The sequence below is a fragment of the Xenopus tropicalis genome, chromosome 4 (genome assembly GCF_000004195.4).
Source record: "Xenopus tropicalis strain Nigerian chromosome 4, UCB_Xtro_10.0, whole genome shotgun sequence".
Lineage (NCBI taxonomy): Eukaryota > Metazoa > Chordata > Amphibia > Anura > Pipidae > Xenopus > Xenopus tropicalis.
The window spans coordinates 104967315-104991050 of NC_030680.2; the positions used below are offsets into that span (position 1 = coordinate 104967315).

Genomic DNA, 23736 nt, shown 5'->3' on the forward strand with positions numbered 1-23736 from the left:
TGACATTTTGAGTGAACTTTGAATTTGAGCTAATTTTCTGATTTTAATCTATATTTCGTGTATGTTTGTTTTTTTACTTTAGAAACTGGAAAACTGATGGCTCTGTATTACATTGCATTTAACACAGCAAAATTGTTTCATACAATTAGAGGAACAGAAACACTAGCTGAATTGGTATTTTTTTTGTAAAAATATTTATTTAATATTGTAATCATATAGTTTTAGAAATGATTAATAAGAATAATGTACCAAATCATCCTTTAACAGCCTGGTACAAAGTAAAGATAACACAATTGCATTATTTATAATGAAAGTGAATGCAGAATGTTGGTAAAAAGCAAACTATACCGCAACACAATTTATTAACCCCTGTGGTACACCACATATAACTGAGAGTTCAGGCCTGATTGTTGTGTACACTGTTTGTTGGTGTGCACTTATTTGTTATCCGTGGTGTAACATCCATCAGATCCAGTACATTAAATTTGTAATCCTTTAATGGAAAGTCCTCCGGTGTTCCCAAGAATTGCAGAGTCCAGTATTTAGTCCTGGTTCTCCTCTTGGATAGAACTGGGCCACTTGTTAAGCCGGTGTGACTGACCCTAACGGGCACCGGAACCTGGGGCTCACACCTACTCTGATCTGAGAAGGGGCTTGACTAATAAACCTTCTGGTTCTTATGAAACTGTTTCCTTAGTCCCTAACTAGGTCCTAGATCTGCACAATGAAGGCCTAGGAACCTAAGGTGCAAGGAGATTGAAGTCGTTCCCTGACTGACACTCACTGGCACACTAAGGGGAACCTGCAGTTGGTGCAGCCTTTCCTGCACTTTACACACCTTTAATCTCAGGGGATCTCCCTCCTGCCAGATCTATGCATGCTCTCTTCTCGTCTCATTGCCTTAGCTTCCTCTCTCGCATCTCTTCTTGCACAGTCCCATGGTATTAACCTTGCTGTTTCCGGATTGCCTAAGGCTGCCATCTGCAGGCTGGAGGTGCCCTTTGCATGGTCCTCATTTGCCTGCCAATTTCAATAATAATAGATTATTTTACATGTAACCCAGTTTTGGCTGTAACAGCTAGCTAGGTTAGAGCATGGGGTACACCGGACTCTCTTTCAAAGGATGGCCCTTCACTATGTGGAAGTGTATATATGGATGGTGTTGTTGAATTACCTCCCACAGCCAAATTAAAAATAGTGATTGTAAAGAAGGATGTCATGAGTTCTTTCACAGAAAACTAGAACTAACAGATTTTATATTCCAAGACAATAGCAAATGCAGGGTTATCAGGACTCACAAATGCAGGTGGAATAGCATGCATTAAAACACACAAGGCACAGGACCAGCTGGGTTAAGAAAATTTAGGTCCTTAGGGTTTCCACCTTTAGTGGCCCAGACTTGATAAGGGAGAATACTCTAAGCCTGATACCCTTTTCACTACTGTGGTCTATGCGGAGCCTTTTAATGAGGATACTCCCACTGTCTCTCCTGGTTGGAGCACAAAAGAGCTCCTATTACTAAAAAAACCTGACTGTCTCACTTTCCTAGAAAGTGCTATTACAAAACTAACCTGTTCTTACTATTCATCATTCATGGGGTCACTGGCACCCGACTTACACTAGAGAGTCTAACCACATTTAGGGCTAGATGCTTTTGGGCCGTGTTGAACCCAGCCTCCCTGGAACACCACAACCACCTGGTCAAGAGAGGAAGGCCAAAGAGAGTAAACCACCCCTACCCACTATATTAAAGTGTGGTAAGAAGTGGTTATAAAGCCTATGGACCAATAATACCTAAAATTGTAATAGCTAAATAGATACATGGGCATCTGCCCAGCAACAATGGAAATAAGAAAGTGTAGGGTTTAGAGCTATAAGAAATGTTAACCCTGTAAGTCCCTGCATACATATAACTCAAATGTAAAATGCTATTTTATTTTAATAAGCTTTGTTTTTCTTGTTTGTTTTTTTTTAACTAAATATATACTTACTATAGGCCTAATAATTGCAGGTGTCACTGATATCATCATGTTCAGAATTCTCAGATGTGCAGCTAAGAGCAAATGAAAGAAGAGTTTTGAACACTTTAAATAAAGACAAGAACAGAGTAACTATCAGGTAAGACATTTTTTACCCTCAAAGGATGTTTAGTTGTCTTCCTAAGTTGTCTTCCAGAGTTCAAGATATAAATGATCATAGGTTGCCTCAGTAACTGGAAATTATTTTTTTTTAAAGTCATTCTGTCCTCCTTAAAAATGTATGTTTTTTATGTACCCATCAGTGATGATTTGATATGTAAAATGCATTTGCCCCAAACCAGAGATACCTATACTTTATCTAATCCAAGAGAGTGGGCTTTCCTTTTCTTTCCCAAAGCCCAGCATGCAATATGGAAATTACTACACATTCCATATACTTGGTCCTATCAAGTGACATAGTAAGGGACATCAAAAAGTATATAAACACCACACTGCACACCAGGCCTAATGCTTAAAATTCAGGGGAATAAACCCACAATTACTTTATTAATTTTCAGTAAAACTGAATTACTTAATTTGTTTTCATTAAAATATATTTCCACACCTAAAGTGAGAAATGCCCATCCATAGGAAACAGTAACGTTTTAGAGCACATAGATGTTTTTTTATATTATAAAATATTAGATCATATTAAATATTTTGATGTAGCCAATCAGTATATTATACTGTACCTGAAAGTTTATTTCCTAATAGCAAATTTGAGCTATGTTCAACACACCTATGTACCATATAACATATAATTATAAATACCAGGAAAGGAATTTAGCTTTGTTACCGTTAAGTGCAAGGTACTGTACTTTTTTACCATTACAGGGAAAAAGGAAATCATTAACAAAATAAGAATTTATTTGCTTAAAATTGACTCTGTGGGAGATGGCCTTCCTGTATTTTGGATCTTTTTGCATAATGGGACACCTGCATGCCCCTCAAGGATATAGTACTGCTAAATGAAGGCAGTAATGTACTTATCTGGGAGGTTCAGGTCATTCTACTGTGGGCCTGTGGGCATTTGGAACAGGGTTGTTTGCAAAGTGTGAAAAACATGGTGGTTGGCACGTTATTTGCAATTTGCCCCTGGCCCATAATGTCCCCTATATATTTTGTTACACACATGTGATGCCATTGGCAGGAGGGGGCCCTGTCATTGGCAGCAGAATGAATCTTGAGGAACATTGGAAAATTGGGCATGTCTTTTTACATAGGGTTCTTGTATATAAGAGAGTAGTACAATATCCCTCTGCATGGTTACACATACCCAGCCAAAATTTTCGAGAAAAAATTCCAACAAGTTTGTTCTTTTGTATTTACACAGATATCCAATGGAAGGGAAGATTAAAACCAAAGAAATGAAAGTTAACTGGTAACTATTACATAAACTATAATTTAGTTCAAAATGCTTTACTAGAGCAGATCTTTGCTTTAACCTACCTTTTCCAAAGCAGTATTTTTTTTAATTTTATTCTTTATATATTCAGCTAGTATCTTCTACAAAACAAAATAAGAGCAAAAAAGAATTATAGCATGACATACTGTAAATAGGTTATGACTGAATGATAATTTTTTTAAATGAAATCCTCTCTCCAACAGCCTCCCTTCACACTCCCTTCCTGCATCACTGCTAGTCCAAAAAGTGTCTCTTATGGGAGCTGATTTATCAATTGAATTTGAATATTGTTGTAAAGCTCACAAGTTCAAGGTTTTCAAAACTAAAATGTTTTATATACATTGGGGCCAATTCATTAAAACATGAATTTGAATCCCGAATGGGAAAAATTCGGATTGCATACGATAATTTCTGAAGATCGCAAATATCATGAAAATGCTTACGAAAAAAAATCGTATTAGTCACGATAATATCGTATTGGCGATCTGAAAGTCACGAAATTTTCATACCGAACGGTCGTAAACAGCGGCAAAACCTTTCCGAATTTTTCGCACAAGAGTAGGAAAAAGTTGCGCGGGCATATGAAAAAGTTGCGCAGGCGTACGAAAAAATCAGCGTAAATACGCTACGAGCGTTCGTGTCTTAATAAATCTCCCCCATTAAGTGCAAAAAAAACCTTGAAAAATTTGAATGTAAAACTATTCAAAGGCTATTGACTAGTTTTCAGATTTTATAAAATTATTTTAAGAGTTTGTAGATCCATTAAAAATGATAAGTAGAATGCTGATCTGCTGCATTTGTGTTTTTTTCACTGTTTAATTTGATCAAATTTTTATATTAGATTTTTTTAAAATAAATAAGCACACATTCGAGTTTGGTACGTTTTAGGCCTCTAATGTACTTTTTTAAAAATGCAGAATTGTTTAGTGGGGTAGTGGGGTCGTCATGTTCCATCTTGTGCTGCTTTGGGCCCTTTTTTGTTTATTCAGAGGCACAAAGCATGTCTTGTTGAAACTAGGTCTGGATCATCTTTAACTGTTCATGCTCCTACAGCGACCTCCAAAATAAAATGACCCGAAATGGTGTGATAATTTGTCTGCCAACCCCACTGCAAAGCTCTGTATTTGTTAAGGAAGAACATTATTAGAAACAACTGGGTGGTGTGGGGAAAGAACTGTTGGAGAAATAAACTTCTCTTTCTTCTTCTTTTTTTTTTTTTTTTTTTACTATAGCCTTATTCAAGCTCATCTTGGGTGCATTCTTGTTCAAGACTTCTCTCTGACACAAGATATTTCAAAGATTTTCAGGCATGGCACACGATTGGCTAAATGTATGTATAAGTTAACATTCTGCTTTCATATTCATGTTTTCTTTTAAAATAAAAAAAAAAAACCAGTATATCAATGTCAACAACTATTTGCTCTGGTTATATTTGTAGGTTTATCAGAGTTTCTTGCATTGCAAGAAAACAAGTTCTCTGCATTTCTAAATGCACTAATTTTGACCAAGTGTTTCAAAAGCAAACTTTGGGAAAATTCATCACACATTTCTAAGCAACTGGAAAAAATTGGTATGTGAATTAAATAAAATATTTTTTATGTTAAATTAATGTAAAATGCATAGTTAATTACAGAAATACAGCACAGCTGCCTTTAAAACTAAGCATCACAGCAATATGATGTTATGGTTAATTATAATTAGTGATGGGTGAAAAATTCAGCAGTCATGGATTTGTGGTGAATTTTGCATTTCGCAATTGGCAGAGTTTTTCACAGAACGGGCGACGAAATTCCCTGCGGAAAAATTCACAGTGCGTCCAAAAATTGTCAACCATGTCAAAAGAATTGTCGTGCAACAAAAAGAATGGCCTCGCCCATCAAAAGAATTGTTGCACATCAAAAAGAATTGTCTCTCATCAAATGAATTGTCTCGCATGTCAAAAGAATTGTCTCTTGCGTTAAAAAGAATTGTTTCTCATCAAAAGAATTGTCTCTCTCATATAAAGAATTATGTCTTGCGTCAAAAAGAATTGTCTCTCATCATAAGAATTGTCTCGCGCCAAAAAGAATTGTCTCTCTCATCAAAAGAATTGTTGAGCGTCAAAAGAATTGTCATGCACAACAATTTTTTTTAACATGCAACATTTTCGGTGAAGCGAAGCAGGACAGATTTGCTCATCACTAATTATTATATGTAGGGAATAATTAGTAATCAGCAACATGTTTTGACAGGCACGGATTTGCATCAAAATTCAAAAAACAATGGTATGAAAGTTAAAATGTGTTTTAAACTGTGGATAAAAAAGGTAATTTTTCATCTATTGTTTTACTGATCATTCATACTTGTAATAAACCACAGGTGTCACTCTGGCAAATGCAATGGTAAATGCAGGACTTACAACATTTAAAAAAATAGAAGATACAAATGCCAGAGAACTTGAATTGGTAAGTGAGGTCTTCCTACCATACCTTCAGCTAACATAAATTTCAGCTATATTAAGTGTTTTTGATTACTCTTTGGGTACTGTATAATCTCTTTTTATTTTATTTAGGAATGACATGCAGATTACAGAATTAAAGTCACTTGTGGCAAAAATTTAGGGGGCATTTATCAACATTCGGATTGTCATGGTTTTATAGGTTTTTGAAACCATGACTAATTTTAATTTTCACAAAAACCAAATCACAAATGTCAAATCACTTATTAAAAGATCCAAATTGAAAACTCAGGAAAAGTCTTTTCGTATTATTGTACAAATGAAAGTGTTGAAAAACCCAAAAACCTCTAAAACCACAAAGCAAAGAAAGATCTTCCAATTGTAAAGAGGTCACCTGCGATTGACCTCTATAAGACCTCAACTTGGACTTGACAGTGACCCTGTTCTGTATCTCTAACAGTACTGGTTTAATATTGTGTCTTCTGACATCAAGTTAGTAAGCAAGCAAAAGCAATGTAGTACAGTACATGTACTGGTATATTAATTCTTATTTTTGCTGTTCATTTATGCAGAGATAGATATACAATTTTTGCAGCCCAATAAGCCCACAGTACATGGCTTTGAGAAATAAGAGAATACATTCACTTGACCAAGGACTGAATAAACACATTATTTAACAAAATGTATTGTTAAATAATATAACAACTAATATCTTGCAATTTTTACAGATTGTCAATAGGCACCCACCCTTTGGAAATCAAATAAAAGAATCTGTTGCACACCTTCCAAAGTATGAAATAAAGTTCCAGCAGGTGAGGACCTACACGTTGGCATCATTATTTTCAAGTATGAAATATTTATATATATGTCAATAGGATCAAATTGACTCTATGATTATATAAATCCATAGGTTCAAAAAGATCCAGTCTTTTTTAGTCACTTTATAAAATTGTTCTGGGATTGATCCATTAATTCTGTTTTGTAGCACAGAATAGAATTCTGTGAATTTTATTAATTTATGTACTATATCGTCTGTTTTTTCATGCTTATTAAAAAAAGAACATGTAATGAAAAATATATGCAAGATAATATGGTTATATATACATGGTGATTGATCATGCTACATTGATAAATTTAGAGTCTCAATTTACAATTTGTATAGAGATGCCACTTTTGATACAGTAGTTCTTGTAAATTAGTTTGCCTATTCAGTCATCATTAGTTATATACTGCAGCAATTTATTCCAAGCACTGGCGAGACTTAGGAAACCACTGCATGCGTTATAATAGTTATTAGTGTTGAATTATAACTGTCTCATGCAAAAGAAATGAAAATAGTCCTTGGTGCAAATTTAATAGCCAATTGCACAATGGCATATCAAGCACGTTATTTATTTTTAATAATTACTATGGGTTACTGTTATGGGATACCTAAGAACAGACATATTTTATGGAGAAAGACTACATAGACATGTGACAGGTTTCTTTTGTCACATACTTTGTATTTCCTAAATATGCAGCCTTCCAGTTTAAAAAAAGTATGTAAAAAAAATTACAAAAAGTGTAATGTAATGTAAGAATTTTTTTTCAAAATCGAGTTACAGGAAAAAAAAAGCACATTTAAAAATTAGTCAGTCGCCCTCCCTAGGAAAATATGTCCCTTTATGAGAGAGGATGGATTCAACTTTATCTAAGTGAGCAAAGTGCAATTTTGAGAGAAGTCACCATGGTTTTTGTAGCATTTTTCTGGGCATTATTGTGGATGAAAACCCTTGCTGCAATTCTACTCCACTTACCACATTTGATTCGGGAAATGGTCACAACTGTGTGTGTGCTTTGTCCCAAATTAGCACAGTTGTGACAAATATTTTCAGTCTGCCCTGCAAAATTTCCAGTGTTTGCTGGCGTAATTGATAAAGTAAAGCATGTGAGTTATCTGTGCACCCTATTGTCTTTGGGTGCTGAGGGGACCCTGGAGCTATTGCCTGGTCCGAAAGGTGGTGGTTAGTGCCAGGGTTCCCCTGCATCAATAGCACAGCAGTGCATGTGCAACTATAGGGAGGAGCAAGGAGTGTATGTATTTAAATGCAAGTACTGTACCTTTAGTGAAAGTGATTGCAGGGAAAAAAGTTGCCCCCTGTTCATGTGGACGTAAATTAGCCCTCTTGTCTTTTACAAGACATATACAAGAATTGTCCTTGTATATGAAAATAATATCTAAACTCATATAGAGCCTTTTCAGTTTTCATTATGACTTTTGAAAAAGCATTAGTCACTGCAAACAATATGAAGGTAAATAACCACAGCTAAAGATATAAATCCAAAATACACATGACAATCGTTCTTTTTTTTAAATTTAACAAAAATTTACTGTCTTTTAGCTAGCAAAGTACAGAGCTACAACTGCAGAAGTTGTTTTGACTGTTCTCTTGACAAATTTCAAGCAGCTGCAGAAGAAAAGAACAGCTCCAGATTCACATTTTGTAATGCTTGTTATTGGAGATGATGATAATCAAGCTATCTTCAAACAGAAAATTATGTGAGTGATCAACTATTATTTTCCATAACAATTCTAATACAGGCATAGGATCTGTTTAGAAATCAGTTATCCAAAAAGTTTCCAATTATCTCCAATAGACTGTGTTTTTATCAAATTATTTACATTTTTCCCCTTATCCGGAAACCCATTATCCAGAAAGTTCCGAATTACGGAAAGGCCACTTCCCATAGACTACATTATAAGCAAATAATTCTCATTTTTAAAAATGATTTCCTTTTTCTCTGTAATAATAAAACAGAACCATGTACTTGATTCCAACTAAGATATAATTAATCCTTATTGGATGCAAAACAATCTTATTGGGTTTATTCAATATGTAAATGATTTTTAGCAGACATAAATTGTGAAGAGCCAAATTATGGAAAGATCCCTTATCTGGAAAACTCCAGGTCCCGAGCATTCTGGATAACAGGTCCCATACATGTAATAATAAAACAGTGCCTTGTACCCAACTAAGATATAATGTATTCTTATATAATGTCTTTTAGCAGACTTTAAGAATGGAGAACAAAATTACAGAAAGACCACTTATCTGAAAAAGCCCAGGTCCTGAGCAGTCTGGTTTACAGGTCCCAAACCGGTAGTACTGTACTAATTTCCCTAACCTGTAAAGAGTAAAGTCAAAAATAAAAAAATATATATATCATTTATATATTTTTAAAAGTAAAATGACAGCATTTCTTTTTGTCAGTTTTGCTTTATAATTTCCTTCCTGAATACTTTGTGAAAGATTTGGCCAAATACTGAACCCGAACCCTAATTTGCATATGCAAATTAGGCCATGGAGAGGTTAAAGAGAACTGTGTGCTGAAAAAATGTCAACTTCCATGTAACAAATAAGGGGGAAATTTCTAACCCGAAACCCGTTTTTGATGCAGAAAAAGTTGTAAACCTGGAAAAATTCACAGGAATAAAAGTTGCGACTTGTTGAGATTTATTATTATTACTCTCCACCTAAAACCTGTTGAGATCATGTAGTCAATGGCAGATGTCCCTTACCTGGAAAATTGTTCTTTGCTTCAAATTTTTTTTAAAAAAGTTTTGGTTATTGTACGACAAGTCAATTTTTCCCCCAAGTGCTTTTTCACTTCAGATTTTTATTTATAAATGTCTGACATTCGTGGAAATGAGTTTATTTGTGGTTTAAAAAAAAAACAACAACATAAATTTGAGTTTTACGTGATTTTAAGGATTTGGATTGGATTTGCCCAGCCACATGAATTTAGCCGGATCTGAATCATGCTGGAAAAAAGAGCAGAGGAATATATTTATGGTATTTCTGTACAGGCTAGAAAACCTAAGGCGATGTCCCTGCAATGAAGAAGTTAATTTTGTGCCTTGTTAAGTTTACCCCTTTTTAATACACTAGAACACTACTTGTTAGGCTACTCCCTTTGCTAGAGTCTTTCTGGACAAGAGCATCATTATGCAATAGGAGGGACATGGAAAGTGGTAAATAAAACTGTTAGTTAGAATTTGAAAATATCAGCTTATAGAGGGCTAAAAAGCAAGCCATCATCATCATCATTGTTGATGGAAGAAGAAAAAAAGCAAGGAAAATGCTTATATATTAAAAGAAATTCATATACTATGCCTCATAGTGACTGGATTCATTAAAGCAATGTTTTTTTACAGGGACTCCTCTCTTTTTAAAACTGGAAGTTGGACAAGAAAAATTGAAATCAAAAGAGCATCTAAATCAACTAATGTTTGCTTGAATCTCATCAGCTCAGAATATGGTATGCCAATAAAAGTTGTTTAATCAATTCATGCTTGAGTAAATCTAATTACTGCAAATTAAGTTATGCCAGTAAATGATTGTTAATTGTTTAAAGTGGAATATGTTCATGGCTTAATTTTGTCCCTTACATGTAAATATATATTTTTATGAGTTGGAATTCAGCTTGTCTGTGTTTTTTTATTTGTTGCCTAAACACAGCCCCTCTTGTTAGAAGAAACTAGTTAACTAGAAATCCAATCAAAACAAAAATGAAGGTATTTTTAGAAAAGATTCAAAGTGCAGACTAAATTAAAAAAAAAAAAAGAATACTTATAATTCTTTTTCTTCTTCCTCTGGACCTGGCCCTTTAAAGAGTATTGAAATGTGAAAAGGTGGTTATGTTGACCACATGTTTCTCAGAATTTCACAATTCCTGATCCTCGTTACATGCCTACTTACATTTGCCCTTTCTTACTTACTCTTTTTTAACCTTATTCATCTACTCTAATGTTTCTTCTTGTCCTTTTTCATGTGTATTTTCAAATCAACTTAATCCACTTATGGACACCTTCCATGTTGCCTGTGATTCTGCATAGGTTTTGTTTTATGGACCAAAGTAGCTGTGATAATGTAAGATTTATAATTGCTAAAGCAGGCTTAAGCCACTGCTCCCAGCTGTGTTCATTTTTCACATATATTTGAGTATAGTTTTGTATCACAAAAAAGTGGCACATATGAGGCTTTACTATAAGGCTTTTGTAAAGGGAAAGGGTCAAGTTATAAAACCCACCATGTTTAACAAATGAAAACTATTGATAGTGATTGAACTGAACATCATTCAGTACTTTATAGTAAACTGTAAAATTTACATCAATCTGAAACTATCCTATTTTTATGATTGTTGTGGTAATTAGTATGATATTTATAATCATAATGGATCAATCAGAATTCATAATTTTATAAGAATTAATAGTACATATGCCACATATGAAATAATGTGAAATAAACTAATATTTTGCATTGTTAGCAGTGGAAAATGTGAATGGTGTATTTTTTCTTAAAAGTTGGCCTTGACATCCAACAAAGTTTCAACATTTGCTATCTGGGATCAGACAGTTTTAATGCAGATCTGGTGACTCAGCATAAATCTGAAAATATATTTTCACAAGAAATATATAAAACTTCCACAAAAACTAAAGATATTGCTGGTAAGTATTATAGTACCCAATATATTGGTTATTACATGTTATAAACATGTTTGACAATTGTATCATTCTAGATACTGTTTATAATACCATAACGGACATGTAAAGTCTATTTTCATAATACTTACCTGGATAACATTTTTTTTATCTAATATCTCTCCAGCACACTGGTCTTAACTCAAAGTGAGACTTTGATAAAAAAAAAAAAATACTTGTGATTTTCTTTTCTTTATAGATACTAATTGGTCTATGAGACAGACAGCCATAAAATGTGCTACTAGAGAATGTAATCATAATTGCAAGAATAAAGATGCCTGTGGACATGAATGCTGTAAGTTTTCATGATGAATGTTGCAATAAATTTAATACAAACAAGTTGTGTATGAAAAATTAAGTTGTCTAAATGGATAGATATGATAAAAAAGTGCAAAAAAACACTTATTGACTTCAATGTGTTTCGAGAATTGTTCAGTTTCAAAAATTTTTTAGCAAACCGGGACAGATTCACATCACAATTGGCCACATATTAAATCCACATTCTGAATGGCTAATTAGCAATTAATTTAGATGCATGATGCAGACTAAACTGATTTATGTGCAGCCATGCAGTATGCATCTAAATTAATCATTAACTAGTAGTGAGTAGCAACATTTTTTGTTAGGTTTTGGCACAAAAAATGCCCACTGACTCCAATGGCCTCAAAAAAAAAAATTTCCACAGAATGAAAAAAGTTACTGCAACCATAGTCAACCATTGATAAATTCGCACATTTTTCACCGAAGCAAAACAGGACAGATTTACTCTTCACTACTAACTAGGTATGCAGGATGTGGATTTAAAATGTGGCCAGTATCAAAGGGGTGATTGGGGTGGTGTGATTCTTAATAATATGCAAGCGAATTACATTTGTCTGTGAGTGGACTGAGGGCACATAATTATTGTTCACTATCGGGGGGGCTCCTCTGATGCTGCCCCCCACGCTTACCTTTACAGCGCCTGAGCTGTACCGGGTTTTGTTTTTTTTATGTTCTCTTGTTTATTTTTCTTTCTTTTTCGTATTTTCTTCACTAAAATCCTACTCATTTGTTACAGTAAACATATGTATAAGTACAATGCAGGTGAAACTAGTCACAATATATGGTTTGATATTGTTTATTGTATCTGTACAATTCATTGCATGAACTATGGCATGTTTCACATGTAACTAAAATAGAGACAGTTAAAAATAAAATGTGGAGTAGAACTTGGTAAGTTCCCTGTCATCCTCTTTATCTCATTTGGAGGTAAGACATTTCCATTTGTTTGAATTTTTATATATTTTAATTTTTGCACAAATTGTAGGTAAAGTTGGAGTGTCTGAGAAGGCTGAGATGAAGACAAACTTCTATTCTTACCTAAATGATCTAAGGACTCGAAATTCAGTTTCATCAGCTACACCAGTGAAAAGACTAAAGGTAACATGATCAAAACAGGTAGGACTGGAAAAATCAAAGAAATTGTCCTTACATAAAAGTGCCTTTGCTATATCAGCACATGGATTATTTAATGAATCTTACATAAGCCTGGATAGTTAAACCAACCACATGCAGTGAGAAAGACTACAATGCCGTGCAAAATAACCCCTACTGGGGCATCCGCAAGTGATCAATTCAGAAATCTAATGTAACATTACTGTATAATGGATACAGATTCTTAGCCTTGGAACTGATTTTGCAGCTTTATCTATTTATTTATATCACTTTGCAAAGTTACTGTAAGAGCTTTAGAAATAACTGCTTATTACAAAATGTTAAAACTTCAGAATACAGTTATTATTATTAACATGGATCCTAAAGTGAGAAATGTAGGTATCTAAAAATAAACCAGTGTTACGAATGATGATTGCTGAATGGAACTACATAAATCAATGAGGTTTATTTAAGGGAAAGTAAAGGCTTCTCAAAAAGTTTAAGGGTTATTAGAATAGTATATTTTCAATATACATACTTTTTGTACAATTTAGAGGGTAAAGGGTAATGCACTGACACCCTGGATGCAAGTACTAGAGCACTAAAGGGGGTACCAAAGTGAACCTTTTAGTGTTCATCTAAAAAAGCACTTAATTTCAGGGTCTGGCTATATTCTGCACCTTAACTGGAATGAAAGCTCCCAACCTTGTGCATGAATTACATGCAAGTTATGGGGGTGGGGAGGCACCTATTTGCGTCCCCCATCCGCTCCCACTGAAATACAGCTCTGGCAAATGCAAGCAGTAATGGATTCAGACCTCTGCATTCTTTTTTGAAGCACAGAGACTTGCTTCAATTTATTAATTTGCAGGGCAGGGTGCATAAAGCAGAAAACATGGCACATTACATATGTTTTCTTTTTTTTTTTTTTTTTTTTTTTTTTTGCTGTTGGCACCCTGCCCTCTACAATAAAAAATGACCCCTATACCCTCCAGTGCCCAAAGATGCTTTAGCTTCAGGTGCAGCTCTGTTGAAATCCAAGCAGTTTAAACTTCAGAGACCAACTTCTCATTTATGTGGTAATAGCTATGCATATCTTGAAGCCCCAACTTATGCAAAAAATTATGTACTTAGATGATTTAAAGGTGCTCAGCTTAATTCTGCCTTAACTTTATCCCAAATTCACACAACTCATATCTGATTAAACCATTTTACTGTATTCTAAGCAAGACATTATGGCAAAGGACAAATCATGCTTTTAGATGTTTTCAGAGGTGCTGAACTCAGGCTTTTTTTCCAAAAAGGCTAACATTTCTGTTCTGTATTATGCTGGTGCTCTGGGCCCTTTGTAGGTGAACACTTAAATTATACTTGTTTTTTTAACATATATGGATAATCAGCCAGAACCCAACATATGCAGTAATAATAACAATTAATATTTTCCACCATTTCAGAGCGGTTAGTCGCCTGTGATAGCAGAGATCTATCATGGGCGACTGAACCACTCCTTGGGTCCTTACCATAGACTTATCATTAAAAGATTTCATTATTATACATAAGTATCACTAATAGTGTGGGCAAGAAAACACCCCCTTTGCTATTGCCTCACTGGCATTTAACAGCCTAGGAAGAATTATATGGGTAGGTATGCCGTACTGCCATTTTCTCCCATGTCTCAGGCATCCCGTATGGGAGCTTGAAACATGCACTGTACTGAAAAAAAAGTTGTGTACTGCACATGCGCTCACAGAAGGAACAGAAGATAGCTGTAACATGGAAAAAATGGTGGTGCCTAATAAGCTATAGCTATATTTCCTTTTACTTTAAGCATTATGAACCTTGTAACTTAAATATCTCTTTATTAATCTTTACAGATGCAGATGGAAGCTGAAACTAGGAATGTGAATTTACAGAACTTTGTCTTCACGCCAAAACCTTCAATAAGGTAAACTGTCAAATTTTTAACTACCTTTTACCTCCAGTTTTACCCTTCTGTGACCACTCCATTCATTATAATGCTCAATTTTAAAATGTAAAAGTATAATAATTCACTATCTAGTAGAATTAAGTCTAAAACTACTGGACTTTTCTGAGTTTTTCTTGAAAACGTTTCCAGTCATGTACTTTGAAGGATTAACACCTTCAGCAATGGGAATCATGGTACCATTGTGATTGTATCATACCTTCTTACACCTGTCAGTTTCAGCTAACACCTAACTGAACAAGTTCAATGGAACCATTGTGATTTGATGTCTGTGACTGTACTACCATCAAGAGTTTAAATACCGGGGAATTCCCTACCAGTCATTTGAACTGAAGAAGCCACTCGGATGAGTGGTGAAACGTTTTCAAGAAAAACTCAGAAAAGTCCAGTTGTTAGACTTAATTCTACTAGATACTGTATATCATAACCTGGATGAATAAGAATCTTCATATATATAATAATTCACATTAAATGATTCTTGAAAATTAAAAATTGTGTTCCAGCTGCCATCTAAATATTCAATTTTTCAATAAAAATCAGTATGGCTAGCATTATTATAATAAAAATACTGCCTGTCAAAGCACTTAAAGAAAGAGAAATGCCTTAAGCCCCCATGGGAACTTTATCAAGATCAATACTTATAAAATAACCATAAAACACCACCCAGTGCTCACAAAGGATCACAATTCTCACAATATTGGCATGATAAAAGGGCCTATTTACTATGGGGGCCATATACAAATGGTCTACTAAGCAGTAAGTGTGAGTAGGAGGAGGTCTTAAATGATTTTTGGGGCAGTTGATGTTTAATTATTATTAGTGCTCAGAATGATGAGTCAATAGGCTGTTAAGGCAAATTCTGTCATTAAATGGTATGTAAATAAATATATTGTAAACGGTTTAACCTAGGGGGTCTGGAATAGTGGAATTTTTGTCTGTGAGTGCAGTAGTCACATCATAATAATATTCAATAAGTAGCCATATCATAGGATACTGAATATAATGCAATAATAATAGCAAATATGTAACTTTTTTGTATTCAAGGTCACCATGTCTGAAAATTCCTGAAAACATTTTACTTCAAGCAGAGTCTTCTGTTTTGACAAACAAATATAAAGCTTCACATCAAGAAGAAACATGTAGGTTGACATGAATAGCAATTATATGTTAAATACTAACCATTAAAGCATATAGCATAAGTAAAAACCCCTCCAATCTTGTAGACAATAATGAATAATGTATGGTACTGGTTTTGCTTTGTGCCAAAAATTATTTTTCAAAGACCACTTTATTGGAGCTTTCTATAGATCCTGCCTGGTCCCTGTTTCAAATATGGGGTGGGTGTGTGCTAACGGTCCCTGCCAAAAGCACAGTAGGAGGGCAGTGGGCAATCACAGCCCTGCAGTCACACAAAGACACACTTCAGTTCCCTATCGGGTCAGCCTAGCTGCTGATTGGTTCCTATCCTACAGTGCAGTGCTCTGAGTGCCACAGGTTCCCCTGCACAGCCTGGGAAAGGAGGCAACAAGAAGTTGTACAGATGGGAGGGGCGAGGAGGGTTTTGGGGGGAAATTTCAAAAAATCAACCTGAAACACTACTTTTTTCAGTGCACTCCTTCTGTATCTAGAGGAGTGTCATGTATTGGTACATTCTTGATTTTCTACACAATATCGGGCGAATGTAATAAAAAGCTGTTTGCAAATATAAATTCACAAAAATAAGAATTCAAATTTATAATGTAATACTGTTAATAGTAACATAGTAAGTTAGATTGAAAAAAGAGAAACGTCCATCAAGTTCAACCTTAATGTCTATATATAACCTGCCTAACTGCTAGTTGATCCAGAGGCAGGCAAAAAACCCATCTGAAGCCTCTCTAATTTTCCGCAGAGGGGGAAAAATTCCTTCCTGACTCCAAGATGGCAATCAGACCAGTCCCTGGATCAACTTGTATTAAGAGCTATCTCCCATAACCCTGTATTCCCTCACTTGCTAAAAAGCCATACAGCCCCTTCTTGAAGCTATATAATGTATCAGCTCATACAACTGATTCGGGGAGAAAATTCCACAACTTTACAGCCCTCACAGTAAAAAATCCTTTCCGAATATTTAAACGGAACCTCCTTTCTTCTAAACGGAGTGGGTGCCCTTGTGTCAGTTGGAAGGAATCTACAGGTAAATAAAGCATCAGAGAGGTTATAATATGATCCCTTTATATATTATACATAGTTATCCCCCCTAAACCCTCTCCTCCAGTGTAAACATTCCTAACTTGGCTAGTCTGTCTTCATAACTGAGACTTTCCATACCCTTTACCAGCTTAGTTGCCCTTCTCTGGACCCTCTCTAATTCAATCATGTCCCGATTGAGCACTGGAGACCAAAACTGAACAGCATATTCTAGATGGGGTCTTACCAGCTCTCTGTAAAGGGGAAGAATCTATGCCCCTTTTAATACAACTCAAAACCTTGTTTACCCTTGCAGCTGCTGCCTGCCATTGCTTGCTACAGCCATTGCTTGCTACAGCCATGTTCAGTAAATATTGATTATATTGTGAATGTTCAAGGCATGAAAATGGCGTATTTGTTAGTGTGAAAATAACAACCTTTTCATTGAGATGTTTTTCTTACATATACTGCGCACTGGTGCAAGCTAAAAACATTGCTATCTCTATCCTACTATCTCCTATGTTTGCACAAAGGCAGAATTGCTCACGTGAATATTTATTCACATTGCAAACAATTTTCCAATTAGTGACCTATATTACATTCCCCCCTACAGTATGTCTCCTTTAAAACATTTGTAATGCATATTTCAGTATCTGTAGAAATTCATATTTGCCATTTTAGACAGCTGCTGTGGTTTATAAATTGCTGATTGCTTTATCAAATTTTTCTGTGGATATAGAAGAAAAACCTGTACTGCGCAAATGGTTTGCACAGATACAATAGACACCTCTACCTGTACAAATATATGAAAAGTAAAAAAAATTAGAATGAAAAAAACCCTTAAATTATCAACGTTTTAATGGATCCATTGCAAAAGTAGCTCAGAGAAGAAAAAGCACAGCTTGTCATGTTTTAAACACAATATTTTCACACAATTCCAGTGGAATTGAGCTTGCCAAAACCTAGTGCAAATCTTTGTACTTGATACTGGTTCATCATATCATATATAGCAACAAGACTACAGTTTATGCAGATCTCATACTTAGCCACTATTTTTGTAAATGTCTGCAATTATATTGCTGTGTGTCTGACATATGAACCAGTATTCTTTACTAATATAATTTACATGTTCATGACATGTCCTATACAAGTTAGAAACTGAGGTGAACTATTATATAAAGTATATATATATATATATATATATATACGTGATCTGATGGATCAGCACATTAGAGATGCATCCAGATTCTATAAATTAGTGACTGTTTGGTACTTTTTTTTGTTTTTTAAAAACAAATGTATTCAGCTTTAAATATGTTCCCTTTGCAGGTTGTAAATATGAAATTAAAGGTTGCGGAGAAAAGCAAACAAAAGGGATGCCAAAAAAAACATGTGAAAGGAGAAATCTCACTGATTCAGACAAATGCAACTCATCGTCATCAGAGAACGCAGCATACGTGACATTTGACTTGGGCAATGACATATGGGATGATTTTGATGATGATAATCTTTTAGATGCTAGTAATATTTCAAGTTTAACTGACCAACACACTTCAGGTAAAATTTATACTACCACAGTTAGGGGCAGATTTATCAAAGTGTGAAATAAGAGCTCACCACAGTTATATTCCAGCTTTCTCTATTCCTTCCTATGGGAGTTTTATTGACATATTCATTAAATAGTGAACCCATTAATAAATACACCTTTGCAATCCCATAGAAATTAATAGTAAGAAGTGGAATATTTCTGTAGCGAGCTCTAATTTCACACTTTGATAAATTTGCCCCTAAAAGTATGCAAGTCAATAAATGATATCACTGTTGTTTTTTTGGATAGGGGACAGTTAGCTGTGAAATATGGCCAAAGGGTTTTTAAAAAAATGTATCTCTTTTGATCATAAAATGCGTTAGATTTTGCTAGAGCTGTATCCTTTGTCTGGAAGTCCAGCCAATCTCCTCTGTCTCAAATTTATTTAGAGAAGTTTACCCTAATCAAGCCTAGAATTCATTCACTTTACATTTTATGCCACAGCCACTTGCTATGTGCAGGTGCTGACTCCTGATCTTGCTCATCCCCACACTTCTTACCCCATCACCTTTCCTTTAAGATTGCAAGGCCCTATATCAAAATTTTGTGTAGTCGCATGATGGTTCAAAAAGCCTTGGGACCTCATTTCAAGGCAATGGAGTCATAATGCATCAGTGCCTGTGAGTGCAGGGCTGGAGAGCAAGACACCTATTCATGATTGTCAATGGGGGGAGATATGTAGGTTTCTCCCTCCTGCCCCTCATCTTTTCCTTAATCTAGTGTGTGCCAGGAGGTGCTAAATACAAAGGAGCCCAGTCAGGCGTTAGACAGGGCTGCTGTGCGCCCATCAGCACTGCACTCTGTATACTCACTCTAGATCAAAGGCAGGCTGCTGTGAGTTGGAATAAACAGATAGAGCCTGCAGGTGCCTCCACTCATCTGTTATATGTTTTCTGATCTGGTTTTCTCCCACACTCCAAAAACATACAGTCAGGTTAATTAGCTCCTTCTAAAATTGGCAATAGTTAGTCTGATTAGTTATAAGTTCAGTGTATTTTTACTTATGCATTCTAAATACAGATTTTTCTTTTTTGGTTTAGTTTTTAAGGGAGAACTAAAGCTTAACAAAGAAGAGTGGTAGAATTGCTACATATTATGTTTTGGGTTTCTGTATTAGGCCAAGGTCCCTACTGCAGGCATGGTATACACAGAAACTAAAAAAATTGAAATATATACGCACTAGGACAGAGTTAAAATATTGTTATCAGTCTAGCAAATATATGTAAAATCTTTCCGGTAAGATATTGATCAACATAACTCCTTACTAAATCCAAGATGGGGGGCTCCTATGACAACTTTGAGGCCTGGATCATTGCTGTTATAGAAATTCTAAACCTCTGGGTTGGTACAGTAATTGCATTACATAAAATATAACATTACTATTAAATATTAATGTACACACATAGTAGGCCTTGTGAAGAACAAAAACATGCATGGTATTGAGAAGTACAAAAACTACAAACTTATAAAGCTAAACAAAAAAAAAGAAATGTCAAAGTAATGCCAAAATATATACGTTTTACAACTGCATATCCAAATTATATTATTTTACAATAAAGAAACAAATGTTTTATTGTACAGTATTGCCAGTACATAATAATGTTCATGTAGTGTATATCATGTTCTTCAGAATTTACAGACGTCTCGTTCAGTAAGAACCAACCTGTATCAAAGTCCTCATTGTCAGCAGGACACCATGAAGAAGCAAGATACAATGCAATGAGTATAAACAAGTAAGTATTAGCTTTCTGCACAGTACAGCTGTTACCTCTCACAAATTAGAGTAAGCATTTAGGAAAGTAAGCATCCCTCATTTTCATGAAATGCCACCATGAATTAGATAAAAACAAGCCAATACAAAAAGCTCCAGAAATTCAGATTGGCGGTTAGATGCTTGTGATTAATACTTTATTGAGTAGGTGTACACTCTAAGAGAGCCCTTTACTAATCAGGGCCCTAAAGCAGGCTGCACCTACCTCTGCTCCCTAACTTGCGTATGCAAATGATGTACAAGTTAGGGGTGGGTGGGAGGAGGGACACATATGTACCTATCCCCTCTTGCCCCTTCTAAATCTAGCACTGCTGAACTGGAGCACAGAGGCCTGCGGCTATTCACGTGATGTCCCACACAGGGCAAAGTGCAATAAAATGGCAGATTGCAGCTTTTTTTGCATTTATATGAAATATTTATATTGCATTTATATGAAATATTGCACATAAATATCCCTTAGTGGTTTTCTATCCCATTTACCTTTGTAGGACAATATCCAGCTATGATAGATAGAAATGTCAATCACAATAATTTGTTGCAGAGTATGTCCTCAAAAATTATCTTTTGTATGAACTTTTATCTTTTTGTGTGTAGAGAGGAAAACAGTCAGCTTTGTGAGTTTGGGTGTATTCATGTAGTAAAGAAAAATACTCTTCTCCAGAAATACACCTAAGTACTACTATCTGGCTAAAATAATGGCAAATACATAACTGTATTTTCAGTGCACATTCCTTAAAAAATATTATGTTCTCTGCAGTAACATAAACATTTGTCTAAATGGATTTCCTCAGAGTGTGGTTAAGGTTTAAAGTGAAGTTTTGTTTTTTAAACCATTTATCCTTCTGGGAGATAAAGATATGACATTTTTTTCCAAATAGACAGTGGTAGTGAGTGGAAGTATGGGCTTAGGATAAAGGCAAAAAAAAATCCTTTGTTCTATGAGCCTGCCATACCATCCCACTAGATGGTATAATTAATGTAAAATACGGAACTGTTTTTCATAGTGTGAAAATGCCAGTTGGTTACGAACAGGGTTATTTGGTTTGGGTGAGCTGATATACGGTATATTGATATAATGATATATACAAATATAGAGTCCTAGATTACAAGAGTGAATATAAGTTTTGTCTTTATCTTTTATGGTTGTAATATTAATTTTTTTTACATATAATGTACTTTAAACAGGGATTCCTATAGATATTTAAATGCTAAGTCAGAAGTTTTTTCTCAAGAAAACACCCAGTGCATTGATGTTGTACCATCAAATCAAAAATTACATGGAAAGATGTTTTCTGTAAGTACTTAGCAATATATATATTTGCACCTAAAATGTGAACGGCATATGTGACTTCTTGTATCCAGGCCCAGACTGGCAATCTGTGGATACTGGCAAATGCCAGAGGGGCTGTTCTAAGATGCCACAAACAGTCATTATGTATTGGGCTGATGGGGGCTGTTTGGCCTTTGTGCACTTCAAATGCCAGGGCCTATTTTAAATTCCAGTCTGGACCTGCTTGTAACTAACCATTGTGCACTGTACATCATGACCTATACACACATTTTCAGTTGTAGCGATCTTGCAGCTGAGAAGCAGAGAAAAGTATGTGCTGTCAAAAAATCCACAATGAGCTATTTTTAGTTATGGGAAGTGATTGTAGTTTTGTCAAAGTGTATTTTATCTGAGACTCAATTCCATTATTTGTCCAAATTTTACATCACAGTTCAGCCCTTTTTTCTGTGCCTTTTCCAGGAGAATACTATAAAACATATGTTTACCCTTCAAGAAGAAACCAATTACCCTGTTACCTCCAAAATGGATTCTCCACACAATGGTTGCTGGTCAAGTAACATTTTTTTCAAGACTCCAGAAAATAAAACACAAGAGAGAGGATGGTATAATCCATATAATTGATTGTTTGTGCTTAAAATGATTTTCAATTAAGATTGCTTTTACATTTCTCCTTAATGTTTTATGTTTTTCAGTTATCATCAGGAAGATGAAACAAATGCTTTCATTGGAATATTTAATGGAATATTTTAAAGGCTCGCTTCACATGGTCCTTATAATGTACATTTTATATTTACATATTGTGGTATCTGTAGGTTTATGACATTTTGCAGGTTGTTTTGTTGTAATGTACTTTGTCCGTAACAGAAAAAAAAGTTTGTTATTAATACTTGCAGACATAATTGCTTAATGGCTCTAGGTCAATTTCACCTTCAGAAAACAGAAGCATTTAGCAGCTATTAGAAAAATAATCACATTTCAAGCTGGACCTCTTTTTGCATTTTTATGTTAACATTATTGTTAATGCTGCTTGTTATAGTTGGAGATCAGTATCCCTCCATCAGTCTGCATTACTCTTCCCAGAGTTTTTGTATATCCAGTTCACCCTTTACAATAAGCAAAGATGTACTTCCAGAAAATTCTCTAAAATATAGTCTCAAACCAGTCAGTTTGAATAGGCCTTTGGAGTTCTTTGTAAAGTTCTTTGACAGAACTGGAGCTGCCAGTTTTGTACTCCGGCCTATGAAAGTTTTGCATCAGCCCCCCAGCCCTAAATGAGAAATGAACAGCATCAATGCAGGGGCACATTTGGAGGACCAGAGGCCCACAACTGTAGTCATTGCTGAACTGGTAGTATAGGGGACACAGGAATAAAACCACTGATGTTTAAAATAAATGTTTATGCAAGTTGGATTGTTATAGTTTATTTCAGTTTCTGAGATAAAATATTGTTTTTTTGTGTCGCTGACATGAATTTTGTTATTTTATGAATCTCTTATTTTAAAACCATTTTATATTTATGCTACTCGATTTTGTACATTCTGAATTGTTAATAGGCTGTAGGTTTTATTACATAAATGCAAGAGTTTTCAATTGCTTGAATCGAAATTCCCATCACCATAACCAATCTTATTTGTGCTTATTGTTCCAGATGTAAAACACTTCTGCAAATGTCTGCTTTCATTTATGAAATATTGTTATGTAGGTTCTATAGTACTCAAATGCTTTTTATGACCTTTATTGTTAACATTAACATAGAAAGCTATTTTGGCTCTAAACTGCATATTGATAGGAACATGCAGGTAATGAAAAGCAATACTAGAAACTTTAGAAAACCAATATTCTTGAGTTGAGTTTCATAGAGAACTATTAAACAGGGCTCAGGTTGGAATAAAATTTAAGGCTATGTGCAAAAAAAATTCAATGTGTATTATTTATTGTATTTGGTTGGGAAAGGCAATGTTAATTTCCGATACAAATCTTATACATGATACTGAAGATTGTTGCAGTGCATATTTGGGTTCTGAGTGAAGATTCTATTTTCCAAAAATGCATTTAATAGTTACAAGGTACATGCAAATAAAGGAGTCATCCAGAACTAGAACTAATAAATAATGAATGGCAGCGCAGGTATGGGGACTT

At 34.8% G+C, this 23736-nt stretch overlaps 1 protein-coding gene across 4 annotated transcripts in view; it reads left to right on the forward strand.

Annotated features, from left to right (window-relative positions):
- hfm1 (HFM1, ATP-dependent DNA helicase homolog) overlaps nt 1-23513 on the forward strand; it is a 60998-nt gene extending 37485 nt beyond the window's left edge. For 2 of the 4 annotated variants that reach the window (XM_018093091.2, NM_001078915.2), the window contains 19 exon segments: nt 83-174; nt 2012-2118; nt 3352-3399; nt 4656-4753; nt 4862-4993; nt 5782-5867; nt 6589-6672; nt 8242-8399; nt 10056-10159; nt 11205-11348; nt 11581-11676; nt 12688-12800; nt 14669-14739; nt 15823-15917; nt 18277-18504; nt 20166-20268; nt 21492-21600; nt 22057-22199; nt 22290-23513. In XM_018093091.2, the coding sequence (XP_017948580.2) occupies nt 83-174; nt 2012-2118; nt 3352-3399; nt 4656-4753; nt 4862-4993; nt 5782-5867; nt 6589-6672; nt 8242-8399; nt 10056-10159; nt 11205-11348; nt 11581-11676; nt 12688-12800; nt 14669-14739; nt 15823-15917; nt 18277-18504; nt 20166-20268; nt 21492-21600; nt 22057-22199; nt 22290-22347 (2069 nt within the window). In that variant the 3' untranslated portion in view covers nt 22348-23513. 4 annotated transcript variants of the gene reach the window in all.
- The last annotated feature ends 223 nt before the right edge of the window (nt 23514-23736 follow it).